The sequence below is a fragment of the Notothenia coriiceps genome, unplaced genomic scaffold, assembly GCF_000735185.1.
Source record: "Notothenia coriiceps isolate Sejong01 unplaced genomic scaffold, NC01 NC01_scaffold00002820, whole genome shotgun sequence".
Lineage (NCBI taxonomy): Eukaryota > Metazoa > Chordata > Actinopteri > Perciformes > Nototheniidae > Notothenia > Notothenia coriiceps.
In genome coordinates, this window is record NW_011335521.1 from 29,646 (window position 1) to 57,023 (window position 27,378).

At 41.0% G+C, this 27,378-nt stretch overlaps 2 protein-coding genes across 2 annotated transcripts in view; one reads left to right on the forward strand and one right to left on the reverse strand.

The window, feature by feature from the left end:
• The first annotated feature begins 1,399 nt into the window (after nucleotides 1–1,399).
• On the forward strand, nucleotides 1,400–15,589 carry LOC104940863 (transketolase). Its single transcript, XM_010765861.1, has 14 exons — nucleotides 1,400–1,677; nucleotides 3,467–3,584; nucleotides 4,163–4,276; nucleotides 5,185–5,282; nucleotides 8,107–8,298; nucleotides 8,814–8,932; nucleotides 10,317–10,513; nucleotides 10,630–10,794; nucleotides 11,040–11,196; nucleotides 12,540–12,670; nucleotides 12,845–12,928; nucleotides 13,014–13,107; nucleotides 13,203–13,325; nucleotides 14,876–15,589. The coding sequence occupies exons 1-14, from the start codon at nucleotides 1,571–1,573 to the stop codon at nucleotides 15,061–15,063; spliced, it is 1,887 nt and encodes a 628-aa protein (XP_010764163.1). The 5' UTR covers nucleotides 1,400–1,570; the 3' UTR covers nucleotides 15,064–15,589.
• A 3,200-nt stretch (nucleotides 15,590–18,789) lies between these two features.
• Nucleotides 18,790–27,378, reverse strand: part of LOC104940874 (uncharacterized) — a 42,459-nt gene continuing 33,870 nt past the window's right edge. Inside the window, exons 2-6 of the mRNA XM_010765880.1 lie at nucleotides 21,377–21,457; nucleotides 20,584–20,731; nucleotides 19,982–20,061; nucleotides 19,799–19,892; nucleotides 18,790–19,295 (exon numbers count right to left, since the gene is read on the reverse strand). Coding sequence (XP_010764182.1) covers nucleotides 18,886–19,295; nucleotides 19,799–19,892; nucleotides 19,982–20,061; nucleotides 20,584–20,731; nucleotides 21,377–21,457 — 813 coding nt within the window. The 3' untranslated portion in view covers nucleotides 18,790–18,885. The remainder of the gene's footprint in view (nucleotides 19,296–19,798; nucleotides 19,893–19,981; nucleotides 20,062–20,583; nucleotides 20,732–21,376; nucleotides 21,458–27,378) is intronic.

Sequence of the window (27,378 nt, forward strand, 5' to 3'; positions counted from 1 at the left end):
TTACTGTTCGACATGAAGCTAGAAGCTACCTTACAGTACACAGTTGATCCTGAGTCCTGTCATTTAAAGTGTTTCATAGTTAGCTTAGCTAAGCATCAACCTAGCACTGAAATATATGGATGTTATGTGACAGTATTTCTGAGAAAAAGTCAGCTGAAATGGTGGCATAGTTGCCAGTGCTTTACGTATCGACAGCATGTTTGAACGTATTTGCAGCAGTGAATGTGGCTGTTTGGCCGCTTACGTTGCCATAACAACACCTGAATGTGAATGTGCAACCTCTTTTTGTGACAAATTTTTGCATGAAATTATAATTCTTCTGAATGATATTCCTATTGACAGCTAGTTTTTATGTGAACATTATGAGATGGACAGCCAGAGAGAATAAATGAAAAACAGTTATGAAATACTATATGACAAAACAAGAATACAGTTTAAAAGGGGAGTGATTTGTAAAATATCCATAAAGAAAAATCTGTTTACAGTTCTGTTTCATATGGGTGTTGAGAGATGTATCCATAGATCTCTTAATTTTGGTCTCAAAGTGGACCAGATTGATGCTTTTAACTTCAATATTTAAAAAAAAATCTTCCCGGGGGAGCATGCCCCCGGATCCCCCTAGAAGAGGTGAGGACCCCCTTAGAGGAGGTTAGGTCCACTGTGTTTACATGCTTATTTATACAATATGTGTGCTTATACTAACATCATAAGACAAAAGTTGGTTCCGTGTTGTGTGTAGTGAGAACGCGCTAGAGTGAGGAGGGCCCCCAAGCCAAAGCTCGCTTAGGGCCCCCAAAAGTCTAGGGCCGGCCCTGGTTGTATCTGATATGTGTCTATGTTTGCCCTTCCAACTTTTATTAATGTCAATAACACCGCATTCCAGCTGATTTCCGGAACCTATTTGGAAAATCCTCATATTTATTTGAAAGACATTATTAATTGTTCAATGGTGATGGAAGTTTGTGACTTCCATCACCATTGTATGTGTGACTATGATAGTGACTGAATATAAAGATAAACTAAAATACAGATAAATTACATCATTATTACTACATTTTGAACTATATAATTTCATTATACCAGCTCTTTGTTCATCTTGAAATGTGTAACTCATTGCAACCTTAGTGCTTTCCTTGATATTTTACTCGTTTATTTTCACTCTTCTGCCTATGTCTTCTTCACTGTGTCATCATCAGATACAATATGGAGCTGTAGATGTTGAACCTGAGCGTCCCTGACTGTGTGAGCGTGCACCTGCTCGTGAGAGTGTGCGTGTGGCCTTGGTCTCAGGCTCAGCCAAAGCCCCCCACTGTTCAATGTGCTCATACGTGCCAGTTTGAGTAACCGTGTGCTGCTTTTAGCCCCAGATTAGCCATATTCATAGGCTTTGCTTGCGGACACGCCCCCTCCTGCTCCCTGTCTGTCAGGTTCAAAACCACTGCCTCTTTTAACCCATGCCACTGTCCGCTGCACACCCATCGCCTCTGTACTCGTGACAACAGACCGGGAACTTTTAACTCTTTAACTCAATTTGTGTGTACGTGTGTGCTTTCTGCGTTGCATCGGCCAGATGGAGGACTACCATAAACCAGACCAGCAGACGGTGCAGGCGCTCCGGAACATCGCGACCCGGCTCCGGATCAACTCCATCAAAGCGACAACTGCAGCTGGCAGCGGGTAAGAGGGGGAATACGGAGGAATTAAATAAGACTGAACATATATGGTATTGCAAAACAAAACAAAACAAGGTTATTGCCCCGGGACAGTTAATATATGATTAATGCACTTGAATTATTATAAACGCAGGCTCGAATGTACAACAAAGCCAGTTTTCGTTTTGTCCTGATGGACCGACTCACTGTCCCCATCAGACTGCGTGCAGGAGGATCAGCAGAATAAAGCTGCACGTGAGAATATTTGCGTTCAGTGTGACGTAGAAAAATTCACTAAATGTTCTAATTTTATTGTAAGTAAAACAGTTGTGTGCCAAAATGCATTGTGCGTAATTTACGCACTTGTCAAGAAAGTAGGCTTGCAAGGTTAATCTAATTTGCATGATTTACGATCGTGTTACATTTCTGAGGGATATGATACTCATGAAATTAAATTAAACTGACTTTTTTATTTTTGTATAAAAGCCCCTTCGATACCGTGCAATATTTTAAACATAGGGTTGGATTTGGAGGTTCGGCATACATTGCTGCAGGTGCACAGTGTTCCGCTCACCCTTAACTCTTTGCGTACGCTGGTCGTTTAGAGGAGGGGCAGGGGCTCGAGCGGTACATGCTCTCGGGCAGGCAGCGGAATGGGTCCGGGGAGCGCGCGCTGCTGCCTCTCCGCGCCGATGCGGGTCGTCCCACCAACGTCAATTAGCTATATTTACATATGTCCGATGAGACATTTCAAAATAAAATTGCAAGTAAAAGAAAATAACAGTTTCAATAATAAAATGTAAGACAGTGGAAATGTTCCTGTGTGTGCTTTTTATTTTTATTCCAATGCTGAATATCCCACGTGTCGAATGCTACACGGTATAATTATTTTGTATTTATTAGTTGCATTGGAGATATTTGACCTGCAGTAACTGTGTTTATTGCCCTCGTTTTGCTTCTCTTATTCGTGTTTTCTGTAGTTATTGATGATTTTTGACTGAGCACTACTTTTCTTTAAATCAATTCAGAGACTCTCAATGAGTAGACTAAACCTTAAATAGCTGATTCAAAGTTAATCATAAGATGTTCAATAATGCAATTCCAGTTTGATCACTGAAACATGCTTATGTAGCTTACATTTTTGGCTTACATTCATGTTTCATTTATTCCGTTCTTTTATCACAGCCAGTGGTCACGTTGCATCGCTCACCTAATATCCTGTCATCAAACATGAAATCTATTTATCATGTCCTTTAGGATTTTTATGCTTTTATTCATTTTTTTTATTTTTTTTTTCACCTTTTCCCTTTCAGCAAAGTAAGGAAAATGCCCTTCATGGAACAGGCCTGAGTGAGGTATTATAGGCATGTGGTTTGAAAATAAACAGAATAACAACATTTGACAAATAAAACATCATAACCACATGTTAAAAGGTCTTGGCATTACTGTGTGGTACTACAGTTTGAATTATGTCTGTATATGTATGTGTGCATGTATAAGAGAGGGGGGCTTCCTCCAAATGTATGTACACTTCTTGTGTGTGTTAGACAGCGAGAACACTGTATATTTACATACTGCCTGTCTGACCTTGATAAAGTCAGTCTCACTAGCATACTGTCTGTCTTACATAACTCTAGATCCACGTTGACAAAGTGTCCAGCTTGACTTCTAGTTTTAATCCCTTTTTCTGCATATGTGTGTGCAAAGTTTTCCCTCAAAATGCTTTTGGAGTACAACAGTGGAAGCAGGGGGCACATCAAGTTTTTCATTTTTTGATCTAATTCCTTTCTTGCCATATTCCTTTTTTTTTGCAGTCATCCCACATCATGTTGCAGCGTATCAGAGATCATGTCTGTGCTGTTCTTTCATACCATGAAATACCGACCTGAAGACCCCCGAAACCCCAACAGCGACCGCTTCATCCTCTCCAAGGTACACACACACACACACACACACACACACACACACACACACACACACACACACACACACACACAGCACGTGTTCCTCCTATGAATGCCCAGCGACACCATGACCTACTTATAATTTAATACACATCTTGTGAAAATGCGCATGTGTTGTGCAAGTCCTCATGCATTTTTCAATTGTGTTTGATATTTATAAGGTGCCAGTGCTTTAAAAAACATACTTATAATGCATTACATTTGCTAATAATTTATCATCATTGTTATAATAAGCTATCATTAATATTAACAATGCTTTATAACATAACACATTTTTTAAATCATTATAATAAATGTTTTAATGCATTATACCACATTAATGATATAACTTTACTTAAAGCACTCAATGCAGAGAAACTTATTATCACAATATTATGCATGATAACCTGTTTTCAGGCGTGCAGAAAATGTACACGAGGAGAGAAAATGACATAAAAACTGCATCTTATATTGTTGAGCGATTTATAAAGCTCCAGCACCCAGAAACAGGTTTCCAGTGTGTGATGTTATCTCTCTATCTATGAACTTTGACCTCTACCTCCTCAGGGTCATGCAGCCCCCGTGCTGTACGCCGTGTGGGCGGAGACGGGCTACCTGAAGGAGAACGAGCTCCTCAACCTCCGCAAGGTGGACTCCATCCTGGAGGGACACCCGGTGCCGGTGAGGCCTGCAGGAAACATTGAGAAAACATAAATACCCAGACCCCTGCCATATGCAGTATTTAACTGGTCTTTTGAAAGTTATTAGATGTCCATGTGGAAACTAATTTAAAACAGGGCTATACCAGTAAATGAACATTAAGGCTTCATTCACAGCTCACTCTTCAACCATTATCACATTTGAATCTTTCTGACTTCAAAACAGTTCCCTTATCTGTTTCTTGACATGTATTAAAAACTCAAAGATTATTGCAAACGTTTTTGTGCTAAAGGTTACATTTGACTTTGCTCCCAGCCTGGCGAGCATGAACCCGTCTGTGAAACTCGAGCTTTGGGCAAACCCTTTGACCGTATCTAAGAATCTTAAAATATTTATATGGCATTACCAAGGAAATGTGCGTCACTGGTGGTAGCCATACTGAGTTGTTCAAATATGCAGCATTTCAAAATCTTCCTTTCAGCAATTTAGGATAGTGTAATTTTCCTGCTAGAAATGGTTTGAATATTTCAGTGACATACAGAGGAAATGAGCTTTCACACTGTGGTTCAGAACAGGGTGCAAGATAAATAGGACAGGGAATAAGAATAAAACATATATTTTTCTACCATCCATAAATGAGGTTTCATGCACATTCTGTTCATGAACAGACATGAACACACTCACAGATAACAGACAAAGATGATGTTGTGTGACAGAGACGGTCCGTCCTCTGCTCCTTTCTCCTCCTCTGCAGACATTAATAAGACGCTGTGTTCACATCAACCCAGATACTGACACACTGCAGACTGTCGCACCACATTCTTTCTTCTTCTTGCACGTTAAGAATTCTAAGAAAAACATCCACTGTACTTCATTGTTTCTGTGTATGCAGTCTTGTTCTCTGCTGATGCGTGTGTGTGTGTTAACAGAAGCAGCAGTTTGTGGATGTGGCCACTGGATCTCTGGGTCAGGGGCTGGGAGCCGCCTGTGGGATGGCCTACACCGGAAAATACTTTGACAAGGCCAGGTAACATTCACAAAACACATAAATTGTAACACAGAGACTCCCTGACATTGAGCAAAGCAGCAGGCCATCTTGCTTCTGCACACATTAAGGTAGACAGTATGAAATTATGCATGACATAACGCACGCTGCACTGAACCATGCTGACATGTGACATTTAAAAAATGTTGGATCAAAGCTTACCTGACAGGTCTGGTCATTTAGGCCAGCGCTCAGAGAGCCAGGGGATCTGACCTCTGATCAGTTCTACAATCATATCAGTCCAGTTAGATCAGGAACCACTCCAGAAAGAGGTAAAGTGAGGGGAAAAAATTGATGATGGGGATTCCTTTGTTTGATTAAAATATTAAGATGGATTTTTTTTTTATTTGATGAACAATATCCATCTGTTTCTTTTGTTGTATTTCTTTATAAAACGTCTTTACATCCCAATGGATAACAATTCCAGGGGTTATCTCCGGCTCAGCTGAATTTTAGCCGTGTGGCCGGTCAGTCCTCGTGTCTCCTTTGTTCTAGCGTGATCTAGAAAGCGCCACATGGTTTCCACTCCAACAAGGGCAAGAGTGGTCCGCATGCCATTCACATTTCATAGAAAATGCTGATGCCAAAGCGCCTTGGCTGATTTTCAGGAACATAGGTTTACACATTTCATTGTGAACCAAACAGAGAGAGACGGACTCAAAGGCAATTTTGTATTTTTACACACAACAGACGCAGTGAAAAAGCCGTTTGGGAAACGTCGCACTTGCAGTCAGAGTTGGCTGCCCTTGATATCTCTCACTCTGCATTCTGTGTGCACTCAATTGTTTCTGCTCTAATAATCACACATGCAAGAGTACGGCTCCTCCCTCAACCCCCCGCCTCGCCCTTTATCCTCATCCTCTCGCAATAAAAACGCAAAAATCCCACGCAGTTCTTTTATATTTTATACACCGTGCATGTCGCTGTGTACAGTTGTGCGTGTGAGGGCGTACGTATTTCCCATGAGATGCTGGGAAAAGCCTGTCAAGCTAATTCACTGCAACACAGCCGTTCAGAAGTCACTTTAAGAGGCTGCATCAATGCTTTCATAACACAATATGTGGCAAAAACTGCAGAGTGGCAACCATATCAGCTCCTATTTTAGGCAGAAACACACAACCTGGAGTGCAGCTGCAGGAATATTTAGCATTGTATGTTATTTCTGGCCAAACTGGGAGGATAAAATTAATTAACAGCCACACATCTTTTCTAAGGGTGCAGTTTATTAAAATGCGATCCATGAATGAACCCGTCAAATTCACTTATCGAAGAGGCGGAATAACTGACACTGTTGGTTGCTTCATGTTTATGTGACTCCGGTTCAATACAATGTAAACGTGTACATCGGAGATTATTGGATTAAACTCACACAGGGTTCCTCCTCGTGCTCGTGCATGCCTGCACCAAACCGAGGAGGTAATCTAACTCATCTGTTGGCTGGAAGTTTCTTCTTCATTGGTTTTGTGTTGGCAGGGTGTAACGGTGTATGTGACACTGGATGTGTGTGTGTGTGTGTGTGTGTGTGTGTGTGTGTGTGTGTGTGTGTGTGTGTGTGTGTGTGTGTGTGTGTGTGTGTGTGTGTGTGTCAGTTGGACGGGCTTGGTCTGTTCTCAGGAAGAGGTATCTTGATCTGTTATTCTCACCTTGCAAACTCAGGATGAAAGACACACACACACATGCATACAGACACACACACACACACACACACACACACACACACACACACACACACACACACACACACACACTCCTCACACCTCCTGAGGGATTACTTTACTCCTGCAGCTGAAGCCTCTACCCGCTGTAGTTGTGCTGGATGCCCTTCACACCATGTGCTTAATGTTGTACTCTATTATAGTGGGATCACATGTGTTGTATTCCTCCTAACCCCTCACAATTGAATAAGAAAAAGGACTAAGAGGATTTCAAAGTTGACTATAAACACACACAAATGTTGTCGTATAATAACTGTATACAAGTCCTTTTAAAATAGGAATTATAACATATAATAAAAGGAATAGAGTAAAATGAAAGGGTACCCTTACACTGTGGTTTCTTCAGAGCGCTGCATTCATAATACTCCTGTTCAGTTAAAAATTAAAATTAAAACTTAAATGTGACAATTTTAGTTTCACTTTATAGCTTACTAACCTGCTGTTAAAATAAATTATAGTTTCAAACTTTGATGCTGAAATGATCAGGCACAACAACTAATCAACTCTCTTTATTTGAATGTTTATGTACTTATTATTATATTTAGAGACTGGAAGACTGAACACAAGCTGACATTTGTTTCAGAATTGGGTCTTTTGGAACGTTTCAGCAGACACATTTAATAACCACAACCTTAAGATATCTTTCTAAGTGGTTATTAATGCTTTTCCCTCCAGTCTTAAATATGATCTCTTTTCTCATCCTCTCTATCTCTCTCCATCTCCACCTCTGTGAAATTCCTCTCCTTTCTCTCTCTGCCGTTTGTTTTCTCGGGTTCGGAATGCGTGGTGTAATGTGGCATGTCTCGGCCTATCTTCCAGCTTTAATGAGAATGTGTCTATTTGACTGGAAAGCTGTCAGCAGTCGTTACGCCGCGGGAGCAACTAGTGAGGGTGATCAGAGCGCAGTGGAGCAGAGTGTGTGTTTGTGTGTGTTTAGGTGTGAGGGGTGCTGTCACATTGAGCCCTATAGGAGGGATCAGGAGATGATGAGGGATATTGGAGCTGATACAGAAAATCACCCCTCCATAGAATTGAACCTCTCTTCCTGTCTGCTCTGCATGAACTGAAGTCTCTCCCCCTTCTGTTTGTAGCTATCAGGTGTTCTGCCTGCTGGGAGATGGTGAGATGTCCGAGGGCTCGGTGTGGGAGGCCATGGCCTTCGCCTCGTACTACCAGCTAGACAACCTGGTGGCCATTTTGGACATCAACCGCTTGGGACAGAGCGACCCGGCTCCACTGCAGCACCACGTGGAGAAGTACCAGCGACGCTGCGAGGCCTTTGGGTGAGCAGGGTGGAGTCAGAGAGTGAGGGTGTGCACGGGAGGGTGGGTGTTTGTAAAAATATCTAAATGTGAGGCGATTGTGTGTCATGTACTTGAGTAAACAACCCAGATGAAATTGAATTAACAGCTTTCCATAATTGATAAATAAATCATCATGTATTCAGTAATGATGGCAACTATTCCTAAATTGTGAGCATTTTTTTATTAGATACAATGTTACTTTGTAAACCAGAATCTGATTTCAGCAACCATTTTTTGTAACATTTACAAAGATGTGTTATGTTGTGAACTGCTCTGTGCTAGTTTGGGTTGTGTCAAATCTTCTGTCTAAATCCAAGACAGAGTGATATGAGCTAAAACGCTAACTTGCTGCTACGATATAAAGTAGGGGGAAGGTATGGAAGATTTCCAGTAGGCATGTTTTATTTTTAAGAAAAGAAACCTAGTGTTTTATTAATTCATAGAAACTGATCTGGTCTAGTGCATTTATAGTTTCTTCTCCTCTGATTTCCCAGCTGGCAAGCCATCATTGTGGACGGCCACAGTGTGGAGGAGCTGTGCAAAGTGCTGAGTCAGCCCCGCCATCAGCCACTCGCCATCATTGCCAAGACTATCAAGGGCAAGGGCATCCCAGGTACAATGCACAGGCACAGGCACACAGTAATCAACCCTATGCAAATGCCAACATCAGTGTGGTTTTATCCTGTAATGTGAAGAGTTCCAACATGTTAAATAATTAGACACAAATTCCCAATTAATGTATGGATGTATCTTTCAAAAGTCAAACTAAATGAAGAAACATATTTCAAGCAAAACCATTAAGAGTATCATACATTCTAAACCATGACATGTATCGCTCACCTGCTTCAAAAGCCTGTTTCTTAATTGATAACTCAGTGAAACGGTTGCAACCCATGGGTAATAATATTTCGGTCAGAAGTATTTTTACCGCCCCAGGGACCTGCAGCCAGTGCAGAGGGGCCCTGACTCGCTGTAATCCAGGCAGCGCTTTCATGTTTTAGCTGCATCAGCTCGGTAATCCCTGAGAATGTGTAGGACACACTCGCAGCTGCAGCACATTGTGCTTCTATTGTGATAACAGCAAGGGGCAGCGTGTATGACCATGTGTGTTTGTAAGAGAGAAAGGTTAAAAAAAAAAAAGGAGTTATAACAGCAACGTGTGTGTGTCTAAGAGAGAAGTATGTCTTTGTATAGATACGCTTTTCTCAGAATGGTGAGAGTTGTTTTACAGTAAGCCTCTGGCCTCTCGATTTTAAACGTTTGATATTTGAAGTATGTGGGGACCCACTGAAGTGGACAATTGTTATGAGTGGCCTTAGTTTATTTTATGCACATGCATGTGGAGGATATTTAAGTTTGAAGGACATCAGGAGGAATTTAGTTTCCAGAGTATATGCATTTTTCAGGTGTGTAAACATTGATATCTAAACGTTCTTAATAAATAAGTCAGCGTGGAAGATGTACTGCAATTTTTTAACAAACATTTTAAAATACATCAAAACAACTACAAGTCATGCATGCCAAATCTAACTTAAGTTCAAAGTACATTTAAAGTGCTCAAGTGGGTCGGACGCTCATCTCAACAATTTAGCTATACTTTTTGTACATATTTCCCTTCAAAATGAAGTGCACAATGTAGCACAAAATGGAAATATTAAAGTAAGGTAACAGTACCATGACCTAAATGTCCTTTAGTATAGGTAAAGTTCTTGACAAATGCAGTTAGTTACTTTCCACCACTGGCAAAAACAATGAACAATTCTACACATACGATTTCAAAATACGAAATGTATGTTTTTTGCAGCACATGTACACACTGTACATGTGCTTGACCAAACAATCCAAACAATCCAAACAATCAGACAGGTTTCCGGTTTGTCCGGTTAAAAAAGTTTTGCTTTTATTACCTCAACTCTGTCATTAGTTTTCATTGTCATATAATATACTGCACAAAGTTATCGTTTGCTCTAGTCCTCAGTTTTTTGTGTGTCTTTCAGCGGCTGAGGATAAGATGGGTTGGCATGGTAAGCCCCTGCCCAAAGACATGGCCGACAGCGTGATCAAAGAGATGCAGAGCCGTATTGTCAGCTGCAACAAGCGCCTGTATCCTTCTCCGCCCGTCGAGGATGCATCGCCTGTCAGCCTGCGCAACATCCGCATGCCCAGTGCACCCAGCTACAAGACTGGAGAGAAGGTAAGACCAGCTCAGATGACTTGACTTGATTATGTTTGATATCAGACTAAAGAAAAACATTTCACATTTTTGTACAACAAAGCTTTGATTTGTTTGGTTTGTCCCTGTTTCACCAGATTGCTACAAGGAAGGCGTACGGCATGGCTCTGGCCAAGCTGGGCCGCTACAACGACCACGTAGTGGCTCTGGATGGAGACACCAAGAACTCCACCTTTGCCGAGCTTTTCAAGAATGAACACCCAAACCGCTTCGTGGAGTGCTACATCGCAGAGCAGAACATGGTGAGAAATAGACAAGTTAGAATAAGAGAATACCTTTTTCTTTATATTGCAGTTTTCATTTGTGTAGACTTTTTTTTACTTTGCTGTGAACATTGTGCGTAGGTAAAGCTGACAAATTTCAAAAAGTCAGGGAACCACCAAAGTCAGCAGGATTTATCCTTGGGGGACCATGATTGTCTGTAGAAAATGTTGCCCTATTTCACTAATGTTGTACCACCTCCTAATTTTCCTCCTCTCTCCTGCAGGTGAGCGTGGCGATAGGCTGTGCCGTGCGGGACCGTAACGTGGTCTTTGCCAGCACCTTCGCCACCTTCTTCAGTCGGGCCTACGACCAGATCCGCATGGCCGCCATCTCCGAAAGCAACATCAACCTCTGCGGCTCCCACTGTGGCGTCTCTATTGGTCAGTTCATGCCTCTCGTTTCACCACCAATCATGACCCGAAAGAACCATCCTATGAACTTTTTAGAGGTTCCTTTATTTTTTGTGATGGACAACATTAGACTGTTAAACAGTGCATCATTGCTAACAGATGGGGTTATTTTGTAGGATATAATGATGTTTTACTGGCATTCAGATAAGAAAATAAGACAACACCGAAGGGGAGCAAACATGTTGTTAGCGTAAAGTCACTTTAACCCACATTATGTCTTTGTGAATTTCACTGTGAACCTTTTTTATTTTTCACTTCTCCTTTTCAAAATCCAGTTGGTACAATTGTTTTTTTTAGCTTTTTAGCCCACTGAAATATATGAAAACAAGCAAAAACAGGCGAAACAAATCTAGATACCTCAAATTTGAACAACTACAGACCAGTGTCTAACTTGCCATTTTTAAGTAAAATTATAGAAAACAATGTTTTTAATCACTTGAATTTGATTCTCATAATCTTTTTGAAGTGTACCAGTCTGGTTTTCGTGTTGATTATAGCAAGCAAACAGCAAATAAATTACATCAGATGCAATGCAGACAAGGGCAAGCTCTCGGTTTTAGTAGTTTAGTACTTGACTTAAGCGCTGTTTTTGAAACTGTAGATCATACAATTATTTTAGGTTGACTGAACAATCTTGTTGGCATTTCTGGTACAGTTATTAATTTGCTTATTGAATTGTGGTGTTCCCCAAGGCTCAATTTTAGGTCCCCTTTATGTCTTCAGGAAACACGGCATAAGTTTCCGTGGTTATGCTGATGATATAAAGCTCTATGTTGCTAACGATTTATTTGATTTTGATTTACATTTGATAATATTTTTCTAATTATTAAACTAGATCCAAAATATACACAATGCATGTCAAGTAAAAATCAAACTAAGCAGAAGATATACAATTCTTTAATGTTTTATCAGATTATATTCAACTTGACTGCAGTGGGTTGAACCGCTCCTTTGTATTTGTCAGTTTTACATTTTCCTGATCCAAAACCTTTTTCACTCCAACTTCTTACCTTCTCTGTTATTCTGTTTTACATCTTCCTCTCCTGGTATCAGCCCTCATCCTCCTCCTCCTCCCCCTCACTGTCTCTGTTTCATGGACGTGACGACAGAGCGGCCTGATTTTCTTTCTCCTCCTCCTCCTCCTCCTCCTCCTCCTCCCCTGTCTCCTTCTCCTCCACTTCTCCAGGTACATTGCATGTGCACCTTTCCTGACCGAATGCATGCCAGTCTACCAGAATGTGTTTTCCCATGAACAATAAACATGTTATCGGGACTCTTCCTGACTTTTGGTGCTGAAATGTGTGTGTGTTCAGGTGAGGACGGGCCCTCTCAAATGGGTCTGGAGGATTTGGCCTTGTTTAGGGCCATTCCCACGGCAACCATCTTCTACCCTAGCGATGGTGTCTCCACTGAGAAGGCTGTGGAGCTCGCCGCCAACACAAAGGTACCAATAGTCACCTGTAAAAAGGAAATAAGGGGAAAAAAATGTTTAAATGTGTAGAGTAGAGTAAGAAAAAAAACATTATATTTAGATTGAGATAAAGTTAGTTAAAAAAAGTACACATGTAAATTAGTCCTCATGTAAATACTCAGGTAAATTATTTCCGGTTGGTTTCAGGGTTTGTGTTTCATCCGAACAAGCCGCCCAGAGAACAACATCATCTACAGCTGCAACGAGGACTTCCATGTTGGCCAGGCTAAGGTTTGTAGCTGCGTTCTGTTTTTAATCCCTAATTATCACTAACACCACATTTATCCATATAAATATCTCTTCCCCTTCCACTCAGGTTGTGTATAAGACCAATGACGACCAGGTGACTGTGATCGGAGCCGGAGTGACCCTCCACGAGGCTCTGGCCGCTGCTGAACAGCTGAAGAAAGGTATAAAGAAAGCAAACCCATGTCACGTGAATGTGTACAGTCTTCTATCAACCAGCAGTTTGACTGATCCTCTACTTTCCTCTCTCTTCCTTCAGAGAGAATTAACATCCGTGTGATCGACCCGTTCACCATCAAACCTCTGGACTCCAAGACCATCATCGACAACGCCAGGGCCACCAGAGGACGCATCATCACAGTGGAGGACCACTACCACGAAGGTGAGGAGTAACACATGACCCACAAATATGCAACGATCCAACTTTCACATATCTGTTTCCACTCAACACTTCAATATATGTACTGAAAAATTCAAAAATGTTAAACTTTACAGCGAGGCCATATAGTTAAGAATTGCATTTGGTCCTTGAAGTCATGATTTATCATGGATTTATGTTTACAATGTCCCATTGATAAATATACCATAATCATAAAACGCCAGAAATGCTCTCCAGGTATTCTCAATTCCTCAAATACTTCGATTTCCGGACACACTGACGTTCTTTAATTAAACATCATACTTTTTGACAGACACAAATAATGTAGAGCAATGCAGTCCCACACTACTGCACAATCTATTTAATTATGTCCAATTAAAATCTGTACAGTTGCATCCGTGTGGAGTTCATGACAATAACACACAGCTCTAAATAGCAGGCTTAACGATTGTTGTGCTTTCGCTTGTGTGTTTGTTTCTCATGAATAAAAAGCCTGGGGCAGACAAAGGACAAAGGTCTGTCTCCAGATGGAGAAGTTGTGAGGTGCGCCGGTGGGGGGTGTAGGGATGCTGTACAGTACAGTAGAGATTGGGGGTGAAAGTTGCGGAGCGAGATGTAAGATACAGAGAAGGTGAAATGGATGAAAACAATACATGAGGGAGGCGGGGGAGCTGGGAGAGCCTGTCAGGGTTTCTTAATTTCAGCTCCAGCCTTTGGGCTCTCGCTGACCTACATTCAGTACCAGCATGACAGATGTATAGAATTTGCTTTGCTTTGTCTCTCCACCACACACACAAACATGCAAACACCAATATTCGGATGAACCTGACCGTTTAATTTTGATTTATATGTGTGTGTTGGCACTTAGCAGAGGGTGGAAGATGGTGCAGGGAAGGGGGGGAAGCCCAGTATCACTCTCTATCCCGTTTCCTCCAAACCAATTTTAATTGTATTTTGGAGATGAGGTTAAATGAAGGAAGTAGAAGTTGAGTCCTTTTGTGAACTGTTTCCTCTTTCTCTGGTCATGTAATGATCGGTAATGTTTATGTTTATTTTCTGGGTACCTTATTATGTGACAAAAAAAACGTAAAAAGAAACGTTCTTTGAGAAATGACACCTAAATGATACAGTGCATGTCTTTCTCTGTCTCTATTTTGCACATACTAGTTCCCAGCTAGTATATCAACCAAGGGTTGGGGAGAATGTAGTAGTGAATCAGTCTCAGTTTTCATGTTCACTCAATCAGAAATGTTTGAATGACAGTTTTGAGAAAGAGGGGAGGATAGAGGGAGGTAAGAGACTGGGGGTGAAGGAGGAGGAGTGAGAAAGTGGAGGGAGGGCGTAGTCTGTCCTGTCAGTCCACATCACATCACTGCAGCTCAACCGTCCGTTAGGGTGTGAGACATTTAAGATGACAGTGTGGAAAACAAAAGAAGAACAAAGACAGAAATTGTAGAAAAGCATTGGATAACAGATAACCCACAAGTACCAATGCTTTTGTTCTGTACATTTGGTGAACTTCAACTAACCCTTCTTATGTTCTGATTCCTTAGGTGGGATAGGTGAGGCGGTGTGTGCGGCTGTCGTGAACGAGACCGGCTTCACCGTGCAGCGCCTGGCCGTCTCCCAGGTGCCCCGCAGCGGGAAGCCCGCCGAGCTGCTTCGGATCTTCGGCATCGACCGCGACGGCATCACTCAGGCAGTCCGGAAGATGCTCAGCGGTACCGCCAATGCCAAGTAAACACGTTGCAGCGGTGGCAGCAGCAGCAACATGGCAAAGGACTCCGTGGTTACCTGGTGATCACCATGGAGACATCAAACAACACAGAGGGAGGGGACACACTTCCGGCCCACTCACGCTCTCCTCCTCATAAAACAGCCTCTAGCATTGGTTTTTAAATAATAACTGTCATCAATGTGACCCCGATAGTTTGTGTAAACACACCCCTCCCCGTCACACACACCTCCCCCCTCCACCTCCCCCCTCCAACCCTTTCCTACCGCCCAGTGAAAGTTCTGGTGCTGTAGTGTTTCAGTAAAGCAGTGAATGTGATTTGGAGTAAAGTGAAATCTTTTTTATATTTTCTGTGGAACCCCTGTCACTTTTTTGGTGCAGGCTCACAGGTCTGCACCCATGCGACTCTGCAACCCCCCCACTATATCCAGAAGGGTGTGGACGAACTCTGGTTTGGTCTGTTTGAGCACTGACTGTTTTTAATCTGTTCACCCTAACTTGGATGGGACTGCTTTACACCAATAAAGGGATGGTTTCTTCACAATATCTGTGTCTGATGTCTTTCTTTTCTCGGTCCATTTTCTAAACCCTGTCGTTGCCATCATGGCTGTTTTCGTTTTTTGTACTTCCACCAGGTTTTATCTGGCGTCACCAACAGGTAAAAATAACTTCTACTAAAATAAAAAATGCCATTTAAATGAAAAAACATAACATTGCACTAAATGTATATAGGCCAAAAGGTAAAGTTTTACTATGCAAACTGCATGATTGCTAGCACACTAGGGTTACTGCAGTATTTCCCAGTAACAAATGTTAGAGTTGGAGTTTTGCATTATAACATGCCAAATGTTATGATGTCATGTATTGTTTATTTTCATTATTTTTCCATCGATGCCTGCCAGTTTGGAGTGCACACTCTTAAAGGTTCCCTGGGTACTTGTTTACCCCCTGGCCTGTAGTGCAATGAGTGTTGTTGTTTTTTTTATCCTCTATGGTTCACACAATTCTACCGATGTGAAAAAACATAGATTTCTCTGAGTATAAGGTTTCTTAGTTAAGTGCCCTTGTGACTAGTGATCAAGGATAGGATCAAGCCTGCACCCACCATGTGCAATTCATATTTAATATGCGTTAATAATTGAATAGCAAGCCTATTGAAAAATTCACGCAGACTGCAGTGTGTGCAGTGCAGTGTGTGTCAGTAAAATGTGTGTGGGATTTAGCAAATAAACCATGTTTTATGCAAATTATGGGTTGGATTTATTCTCCTATTTATTCTGGTTTGCCTATAGGTGCTGTGGCTTTAATCCTCGCCATTCAAATGAAATGTACACTTATTTTTATACTCACAATAGGATCTGGGGTGATAATAAAACAAAAATAAAATCTGAGTGTTACAAGAACAAAGAACAACATGCTTTGAATGCTGTCGTAAAACTGCAGTTTAAAAGGAACTTGTAATAATTTAATTTAGAAAATGATACCAAAAATAAATAGGTAGGAGTCTTGTTTTTTGTGGATTTAAAAAATCTGGGTGAAACGAAATAACATACTATATAAGTAGTTTTCTGACTGTGTTGACTGTGTTGCTAAATGCATGTACATTTAAGGCAAAGCAGCGACACCCAGAATTACAGTAAGATTACATGTTTCCATAAAACTAACAATGTTTTCTGCACGGTTCTTTGTTCACGGTAATGACTGAACTCCAGCCGGTCAGAAAGAGCACAAAAGATTGGATGTGATATTTGGGACAACCTTTGGCCCCCCTCCTATAGCGCAGCAGGAGCTTGTCTGACAGCTGTGAGTGTGTGTGATGGAGAAAAGTAAAATGGGCTGACAGATTGTGGATGTGCAGTATGTGTGTATTTGTGTGTGTTCACACAGTTCGCACACAGATCCTGGGAATGGAGACAGGCTGGGCGTTTCTGTCCTGACGGCCATCTGAGCATCTGTCTGTATATCTGTCAATCTGTCGTATGGATCCTTCTCTACTAATGCACAGACTAACCCACACACACACATTATAGTGTATATGAAGACATGTGGCGTCGCTCACACACCTCCTGTCAAACTGAATTGTTGCTACTTCAGCACCTTTCAAATGTACATAGTGTACACTAACAAAATATACATTAAATCATTCTTCCAGTACATATTGAACTGAAAGACAGACTTTTATGACATACTTTACTTTTCAAAATACTATACTATGACTTTTATTAATGACATACTATACTATGTCGTTTCCTCAGTAACTTTGATACTGATACTGACTTATTTTATGACATACTGTTAAAGATGGTGTTCTTTTCGAAGTACTACACTATGTTTTATCTGACGTTTTTTTTAATACCGTACTATGACTTTTTTCTAATATATTTTTATTCAAATATAATATAAATGTTTTACTATACTATGCTTACATTTTCGACATACTATACCAACTTGTTTTTTTCAGATCTTTTCTTGACATACAACACTATTTTGTTAATACCAGAAAAAAAACACAGTATAGTAAAAAAATTAATTTGTCAAAAAAATAAAAATAATAGTACATAACATAAGTTGAAAAACAAAATATCCAACATATGAAAATGACATATGTGTGTGTATATAATATATATATATATATATATATATATATATATATATCCCATACATATATACACTCATACACTCACTATAATAGTTAATACACGCACACTCAAAACGCAGGCCATACAGTGCTTCAGGGTAAACCAAATCCTTCGTCTACTGAGACCCGCCCCCCCCTCCTCCTCCCTGAACACATACACGAACCGTCGACCTCAGACACAAAGGAATTACAATGTACAGAAGTCTGTCTCACTAAGCTATTTAAAGGTCAGTACATATATTTAGAAAAAAGTAATTGAATTGAATTCTTAAAAAAACAAGACACCTCTTTTCAGAAACCGAAATGTGCCCATTGGTCATGATAATCCTAAAGGTCCAATCCAAGATAACAGTTGTCTTTGGTAACTCTCTTTCTTTCACATTACATTACATGTCACTTGTTAGACGCTTTTATCCAAAGCGACTTACATACTCAATACTGTGGGCAATCCCCACAGGAGCAATTTGGGGTGAAGTGTCTTGCCCAGGGACACAACGACATGCTGATTGCAGTGGGGTTTCTTGCTGGATAACACAGGAGCTAAGCCACAAAAAGGTTTTTGAGATTTAGGCAAATGTATCACTTAATAAATAAAAAGCTAAGAAAACTGCAAACATGATGGAAAACATTTTATTAAACCCAAAGCACTTATTCAAGCTTATTTGCATTTTGACAACATTACATCCAACTCAAAAGCTCAGAATTTAATTAATGAAATATCTCATTATGTATAAACCATATATATTTAAAATCACAGCATTAAAGCTTAAAATTAAAAACTGAACTTTTTCTTAATTCTAGAGCTTTGTGTCTACTTACTAGACACTTTCATGTGATTACTTATCACTGAGTATTTGTGCATCTCACTGTAACTCAATTAAAGCCTGAAAAATATCTTCTCTCCCACATTAAGAAAGCAGTGTAAGCACATGCTGAGGGAGAAAAGTGTTTAATCTGGTTATCAGCATCCAATATTCATTAGAAAAAATTAAAACACATAATCTTCAGAAGTTATATAAAAGAAAACGGAAGTCCCTGTTTAGTGAAATACTTTGGTTATGTATAATGGAGATGCATTTAGTCCTTTCTACTATGGGTAGATATGTGAGATGTTTCTCCTATCCCTTGCTTTACTCCTCCTCCTCACCCCATCTGTCACTCCCAGTTAGTCACTCCCCCCTTCCCCCCCTTTAGCTCCTGTACTCATCCCCGCAGTCCCCGATGAGCGCCATGAGGTCCCTGGAGCGTCGTGTCACTGTCTCGATGGCGGCGAGATCTCCCTCCGTCAGCTTCAGGGCAGGGCTGCAGCTCTGCAGAGTGTCGCTGAGGTGCTCCCCTGCCCCAGAGATGCCCAGCCGGCAGCCCACGATGACCCCGCCCACCGCAGGGCGGTCCAGCACGTACCGCGTTGCTACACTGGCCACCGAGCAGTCGTGTGTCCTGGCAACGGTCTCCAAGGCAACGAGGAGGTCCTGGAAAAGGCTCCAGCCCCCCCAAGAGTCGATCATCTTCTTGTACTTAGAGAGGGAGGCGGTGTAGAGCTCCGCCCTGGAGTTGGGCTCCGTCTGCCCCAGATAACGCTCTGAGAGTAAACCGCCAGCTACAAGAGGACAGAGATGAAGGAGAGAGGGATGGAGGAGAAAAGGAGGGAGGAGAGAGGGATGGAGGAAAGAGGGACGGAAGAGAGAAGAAGGGGTTACAAGGAGTCAGGAATGAGGAATAGGATGGAGTGAAAATGGAAGGAAACAGCAGGAATAGAGAAATGGAGGAAGAGAATATGAGATGGAGAAGGAAGAAGTGGGTGAAACAAGAGATGTTGGATAGAAAAAAAGAAGAAATGCACGAGACCAGTGAGGTCAGGAGGAGGAAAAGAGGGGGAAGGAAGTGGAGAGAGGATGTGTCGTCATATCGACCATTTTAGAAACCTACCATTTTACATCTTTACACCATGATGCAAAATGTGTTGCTTACATCCTTAAACGGGAAGTAAACCTTCTTTGTTATTTCTCTACAGGAGTTACATTCATATATCGGAGTACATTCAAATAATAAAAACATTAATATGTAATGAGTGTATTTAAAATGTAATGTGTCGTATCTCACCCAGCGTGCCATAAGTGAGGAGCTGAATGTTGTTTGCCACACAGAACTGCTCCATCCTGGCTGCAGGGCGCTGGTCTATCAAAGAGTACTGAACCTGCAGGGCGGACACATTAAACACAGGGTTTATAACTGGGGAAGAGAGGCTGATGGAGAAGTGTGCCAGCATGCAGCTGGAAGTGTCACCTGGTTGCTCGAGATGCGGATGCCTCTGCTGGTGATCTCCTCCAGCCTCTGTGTGTCAAAGTTAGTGAGGCTAAGCTCTCCTGAGGAAAAAGGAACAAACAGGTTGAGAGTACAACAAGTCTGAGAATAAATATAAAGATGACACACATAATGTACTGCCAGATCTTCTCATTATCAGTATGCTGCTCATTTTGTTATCCATATGTTAAAATGATCCAATAACAATATATGCATCATCATTTGTTTCAAAAATAATCAAAGAAACGTTTTGTTGTCACATATAAATAAATTATCAACACATGGTCCACTGAGTTATCATCTCTGAAACCTTTAACCACACCTCTGCTGCAGTTGTAAAACTGTGGTTGAAAACTAAGAAAACTAAAAAGGTTTGTAGATGGACCCTAAGTTAAGCTTATTTCTTTTCAAACTGCTTTTTCCAGATAAAGTATGAACTCTTCCTCCAAAAATATTCTGATATCTGATCTGGGAAATCAGTCTGCTAATACATTGGTCTGCAAGTCTAGCATTTGTGCAATTAGATTTTTTCCATTTATCTGTACAATGCCAACAATAGGTTTTGTGTAACTCAGTGAACGTACGAATAAGTCCCTCCTGCCGCAGGTCGGACAGGTGTCCCAGTGCCTCCAGGTATCTTTTGTCTCTATAGTCCCACCAGTGGAACTGAACACAGTCCAGACTATCCACGTGCATACGGGCCATGGAGCGCTGCAGCGCCTTCAGCACCACCTGCATACAGAGTAACACCTCAGATCCTGTTACACTGTCAACAGTCATTTGAATTCATCCTAAAATATTTCAAATCGGTCTGTATACATCAACAAAAACATATGATCCCAGACAATGCCATGTATGCTTGGTATTTCTGTACTGAAATGTGCTGTTTCCTATTGGCCAACATATACAATGATATCAATATACCTGCACAATTTCAATTTTGGCGACTACATCAGTATAGCTCTAATACCATGTGCATAGCTCGGAATCTGACAACCTAAATCGCTGTAATTACAAAAACATGATTTTGGATTGCTTATATTTGTTAACTGAGATTAAGGAGCATTCTATTGGTACAAATAGCAATAAACCACAGGGTTAACCTGGATAACTTCTGATCATGTTAGTTGTTTCCATAGTAAGGCCTCCTCAAACAAAGGATATAGGGTTAATTATTTAAGGCCGACTGAACACCAACACATTTACTGAGAATTTTCCGTGCAGCTTTACATTTGTTAAGTGGGCCGGCAGAGGAGATGTCCTAGTTCTTTTAAAAAGACACACACTGCTCTCTAGTGGATAAAAGTATTCTCACTGTAAAACACGGCAGACTGAGTGGGGGTGTCCCTCTCTCCCACACATTTTTCAGCCACTCACCTTGCGGTCCATTGGTCCCGGTCGAGGCACGTATTTGGTCAGGCTCTGCAGACCTGGGGTGCTGTTTCCAGATTTGCACCTCTATAGATCAGAAAGGAAGTCATACAAATATAACTTGCTTGAATTTATTAAAATCGAGAATTGTCCTTTTAAATATTTTACAAATTAGCATTTTTTTCCTCCTGTTTCATGCCGCCAACACATTTTAAAGGATTCAGTATTTAAGAAATTTTCCTTGAGTTCATTTTAAAAGGTACAAGGAGCCTGGAAAGCTTGTGTGTAATGAGGTTGCAGGAGAGAAGAGTTCTCCATCTCTCTGCACATTATTCCAGGTGAATGGCTGAGACCACGGTCGATACCATTAGACTGTCACAGCACATCAGGCGCGGAAAAACTGATCGGAGCCACACTGGGACCGTGTGGGGGTGTGTGTGTGTGTGTGTGTGTGTGTGTGTGTGTGTGTGTCCACTTCTACCTTGTACAGTGGGGCAAAAAAGTATTTAGTCAGCCACCAATTGTGCAAGTTCTCCCACTTAAGAAGATGAGAGATTCTCTCATCTTCTTAAGTGGGAGAACTTGCACAATTGGTGGCTGACTAAATACTTTTTTGCCCCACTGTACAAGGTAGAAGTGGACACACACACACACANAATTGCTCCTGTGGGGATTGCCCACAGTATTGAGTATGTAAGTTGCTTTGGATAAAAGCGTCTAACAAATGAAATGTGCAGTTCCTATTATAAAGTCCAGGTGTTACTGTCAGTATATTAAGAATATCTGTCACAGAAAGCACGAGAGCTGCTAAGCAGGATGAAGTGATGAGCATGTCCGATCTAGAGTGCTAAATCATCTGTATTTTTGTACGTTCTTGTCAGAAATCGTTGCACAATATTGATGCAGGCCTAATCCTGGGACGGTTCTGGAGTGCGTTTCTAGAAGCAAACGTTTTAGCCTAACTTTGCTGAGTTGTTGGCATTCCCGTCTTCTTTAGTTGATCAAGTTTGCAAGGAAAATATGCTCACAATAAGTAATTTTTTGTAAAGCTTCAACTTTGTAAGTGGCAAATTGAATGATACTGTATACACTTCCCATCTCTTCGGGAATGCATCTCCAGCTAAAAACTGCAACAGATGTTTCAAAATGGGGAAATATTTGACTTTGCTCACTGATCACAGAACTAAACTTCCTGGATTTCGGCGTCATTGCGAAGGAAAATCCCCTGATTTCAAATTCTTTCTCTGTTGATGTGGAGGAGTGGAGGAGTACAGACAGTTGGAGCTTATTGAAATGCAATGTGATGATACTCTCTGAAGTCGCCACCTGCAGCTCTCAGACCTCTACTGGGATTTGGAGCAGCCCAGATTCCCCCATTTGATGCGCCTTGCCAAAAGGATTTGGCTCGGTATGTGAGCAAACAGTCACCTGTGTGATGCATCCCACACATAAACAAAAAAGAGCTCATCTATTGAAATTGAGGCGAGATTTGCTTTAACAAACACTGAGATTAAGAACAAAGGGGGAAGTAAAAGAACAGAGAGAAAACCAAAGAAAGAGAATAGTTTGTTTATGATGTATTTGAAATCAAAACACAAAAAGGGACTTTTACATATGACCTGCTCTCAGTATGTCACTTCTACCACAGACTCTAGAAGTCCATGCACCCCTTTGTTTTGTTGTTTGTATCAGAGAATATTCATGTCCTTCTGCAACAGAACCAGTATGGCAGTCGACACCCACAATCTTCTTCTGAAGCCTGAGTTCCAAATGTTTGTATTGCAGTGGCAATTACAGTGGAGTTTATTGTTTAATTTACAAGCTAATGGTTCTGTTGTTGTAGTGAATTCCATTTGATAAATCGTGTCAACTTGATTTTGTTTCACAGATCAGAAGTCATGTTTGGCACAAAGTCAACAAATTAGGCTGATGTCTTCCTCTCAATGAGGGATGAAGTTTGTGTTCCCCATGATGTCACCCTCTGAATACAGACAAGTATGGGAATTAATTGTAGAAGAGAATCTCCTCAATATAAAAATATTACATCAACAACTGGAGGCTTGCATGGTGTCTTCCCTTTCGGCTATGATTTTGAAGTGCAGCTGTTTAAAAAACAGAGGTATGACTGGTAGTTTTCTTGTAGCAACTTTCTTGTTTGAAGTCTCTTACTTCCACTCCAACCCAGACTATCTGTCATATCTATCAAGTGGTGTGATTAACTGTGTGCAAAATATGAAGTCGACACAGCATAAACACGATCAACAAACATGAGGCGGAACTATCATTCAAAGAAGGCCGGCACCAATCAGAACAGTCCCACCTCCTCATTACTGACTTTAAAATTGTTGGTGACATCAAAGCAGATTCTCAGACTGCCTTGTTAGGGACTGGCGAGCTCTGCCCCGATGCAATCTCACCATGGAGAAAACAAGCAACCAAACGACACACACACATCCTCCCTCATCCTTACTGAAGGCAAAAAGACGAGGATGAAAGAGGCAGACAGTCAAGAGACGAGAGTGAGGTTGATGACTAAACAGACTGGTGCAGACGCAAAGAGAGAAACAAATACACAAATACGAGAAAGATGGAAAAAAGACAAAAGAGATAAAAGCAAGTGTGCTCTCTCTTAAGCATCAATCCACTCCACGGTGAGGAAGGTCCTCAACGAAGACTTTCAAAAGGTGCAATGGGTTTATCAAAGACTCTCCAGAGAATACAGAGGTTAGAGCTTTGAAAGATACAGAAGCTCTACATATTGACTTTGATTTTGAGAAGGAGGATGCACCTGGAGTCAAGATTATAACACACATGTACAGCTGTAGGCTCCATGTGGAGAAGAACACACTACTACAATGTGTACAGAAGCACACATCTGGATACATGCAGCATGCCAACACAGGGTATATGCAGGAATCCTGAAGTCAAATGTAATACCTTTTAAGACCTTTTTTAAGACCCTTTCCACACATTTTAAGACCTCATCGCCACTTGGAGATTACATTTGCGACACACTTTACCTCACATTTACTACAGTATTGATTGTCCTTCCTCCTTATCTTCTAACCATTTGGACGCAAACTTGCATTTCCCCACAACGATGTTTAACGATTTAACGATGTTGTTTAACAACCGGCGTAAACGGACCTTTGCGCGCTATCAAGCAGTGAGCGTGCGATGTCCTGTTCAGATGACGTCAAATCCAACGGGATGCCATAAATAAACTACACAGAATCACACTACACACCTACGCAATGATTACATTCAGGCACACTGTAGAATACAACCTCTTTGGTTATTGAAAAACGAGCTGCAAAATGTCATAACTTGGAAAATACCCTTTAATACTTTTTAATAGCCGTCATTTTGGCTACATTTATTTATCAACTTTTAATATTTTTTAAGACCCCGCGGACACCCTGGAATTTTAATGCTTTATCAATTTCTCATTTAATGTTCTGGAATATGAATTACATCAAGAAATACATTTAGTTTACATTGTGACAAAATATGTAAACACCTAAATGTCAGCATTTATCCCCCACCTTATATTCTTGTGACTTCCTATGAAAATCCATATATCACTTCAAAGCAAACATGTGCGACCTATAAATATTCCCAGCTCTGACGCATCACGTACTTTAACAGCATGAACCCACTCGTCGTGAATCACTCCTCTCACTTTCTGATGTTCCTGTAATGATTCATCTCTCCCTGCTTCATCGAACACTACGTTTCTCTCAGAGATAAATCCCTCAGAAAAGCAGGAAATATCAAACTCAGTGGTCAACTGAAGCAGTTTGGGGTCTGCAGTTCAACGTGTGTCCACCAGAGGGCACTGAGGGTCTCTTTCTTGATATTTAAAAACTTCTGGTTAGAAGAGTTGTATCATTTACTGGGGTGCACATCACTTTCTTAGTGAGTTACTCAAATGAGTACCAGGAGACAATGTTTGGTACTCAGGGCTGCCCCTCTGTTTTGCGAACGTCGACGGGAGGGGTGAAGGTGGGCGCTAGTGGAACACGCACGGAAGTTAAATTCCGTCGTACAGACCGACGTTAACAGCAGCCCCGTCCGTGTGCACGTCCAGTGATCGCAACTCCTTCTGGAAATGCTTCACAAGTCCGCCGGCACGCAATTGCGCTTAGTGACACGAGTGACGGTACGCATTTCAGATGTTTGCCGTGCATGCGTACCAGTTATGTGCACCCCTGATTATTTAGGAGGCTGTGGGTCACTGGTTCAATCCCAACTGCAGTCAGCATATCGTTGTGTCCTTGAGCAAGGCACTTCACCCCAAACTTCTTCTGTGGGGATTGCCCATGGTATTGAGTGTACGTAAGCTTTGGGTAAAGCGTCTAACAAGTGACATGTCATCTCAAAATGCATTGCCTATTTATTAAGTATATTACTAACTAACGTTGGATTTTATTTAATCTAAAAACAGCCCATTTTAAAAAAAAATTTAGAAGCTTCCTTGACTTTTTATTTGATAAATAATTTAACCATTGATCTGTTGTGGATACATTCTGTCTCAATCACCGACACAATCATAGTTTGGAGGTGATTGAGAGAAAACGTTGTGTACGGCTCAGTATCCATCCTGGTCACAATAACCAATACAACAAAATGTAAGGATATTTCACGAATGGTGGGTTTGTGTAAAAAAATATATATATTTGGGAAATGACTGTGGTTTGATTTCAGGCAAGGACTGGACCTGAATACTGCTAAATCTACTAAATGCAGATAACCCTAGACTACAATTAAAAAAATATGTACAACAGGTAAAATAAGAGTCTTTGCAGGTATTACTCCAGCCCCTAAAGTCCAGCTTTACTCAGGATTAGCTGAGAGTACTTTGCTGCGAGCATGAACCCAATTTTTGTAAATCAAAAGCTAAACGTGCAGTTCTGTGAAAATGTTTCCATGTGTGTCACTTACTGTCGAATGAACTGGACAGCATCTTCATATTTCATCCCACATTCAATGAGAGCGAGCGCCACCAGAACCGGAGCTCTGCAGGGGAAACAGAACGTCAGATAAACAGAACTCTGATTTACATTCAACTCTCGTCTGTTCAGTTCAATCATATCAAAAACATGGAAATCTGAGAACAAAAACTTACTTAGGGAAGTTTTAATAAGTTCATATTTTCTCTCAACTATTTCAAGTTTGTATCTACAGTGGGGCAAAAATCTATAGATGAAACAAAACTTATTTTCCACCATAATTTGCAAATACATTCTTGAAAAATCAGACAATGTGATTTTCTGGATTTCTTTTTCTCCTTTTGTCTCCCATAGTTGAGGTGTACCTAGGATGAAAATTACAGGCCTCTCTCATCTTTTTAAGTGGGAGAACTTGCACAATTGGTGGCTGACTAAATACTTTTTTGCCCCACTGTAAAACACAAATGGATGTAAGAGAAGTTTATGGAGTCGAGGTTCAGACGATCTGACTCTCAAATCAGTTTAAAGCAGACGTGAGGAAACGGAACGTGTTTGTCTAAATGTTTGAAGTGTCACGTACAACAAAATAAAAGAGAAGCCACTTCTGCTTCAGATTGCATTGCTTTACGTTTCTATTTCAAACCACAATAGAGAATACAGTGACGCGTCCTAAAACCCGGAAGTAAGCTCCTTCCGGTTCCTTCCACAAAAACGCAATGCAATTTCTCCGTAGGGTTTGGGAAAATAGCTGGAAATCAGGTCTGTGGTTGAAACACATTAAGAGACAGATCACGTTTTGTTCAGCCGGATAATCTCCACATGTCTTCCCTACTTTTATAATTAAAATCTAATCTAATCATAAATCTAGTCACCAGAAGCAAAATGCTAACGTTATGCTATAAAGGAACTACAGCAGGGTCGCTGCTTCAACGTCACGCCAACTTAAGATCCATATTCAAACACACAGATTCTAAATGGTACAAGTTGAAGCGTTTGTTTTAACAGTTTGCAGGAGGCAGGCACTTGCTTTCAAGCAGAACACGGGGAAAAACAAAC

What these genes read in the sequence shown, in the direction of transcription:
- LOC104940863 (XM_010765861.1), top strand. Translation starts at nt 1,571, where the DNA reads ATGGAGGACTACCATAAACCAGACCAGCAGACGGTGCAGGCGCTCCGG. An exon ending in CCACTGTGGCGTCTCTATTG is followed by an intron (nt 11,197 to 12,539) that starts GTCAGTTCATGC and finishes GTGTGTGTTCAG; the next exon opens with GTGAGGACGGGCCCTCTCAA. An exon ending in TGCTGAACAGCTGAAGAAAG is followed by an intron (nt 13,108 to 13,202) that starts GTATAAAGAAAG and finishes CTCTTCCTTCAG; the next exon opens with AGAGAATTAACATCCGTGTG.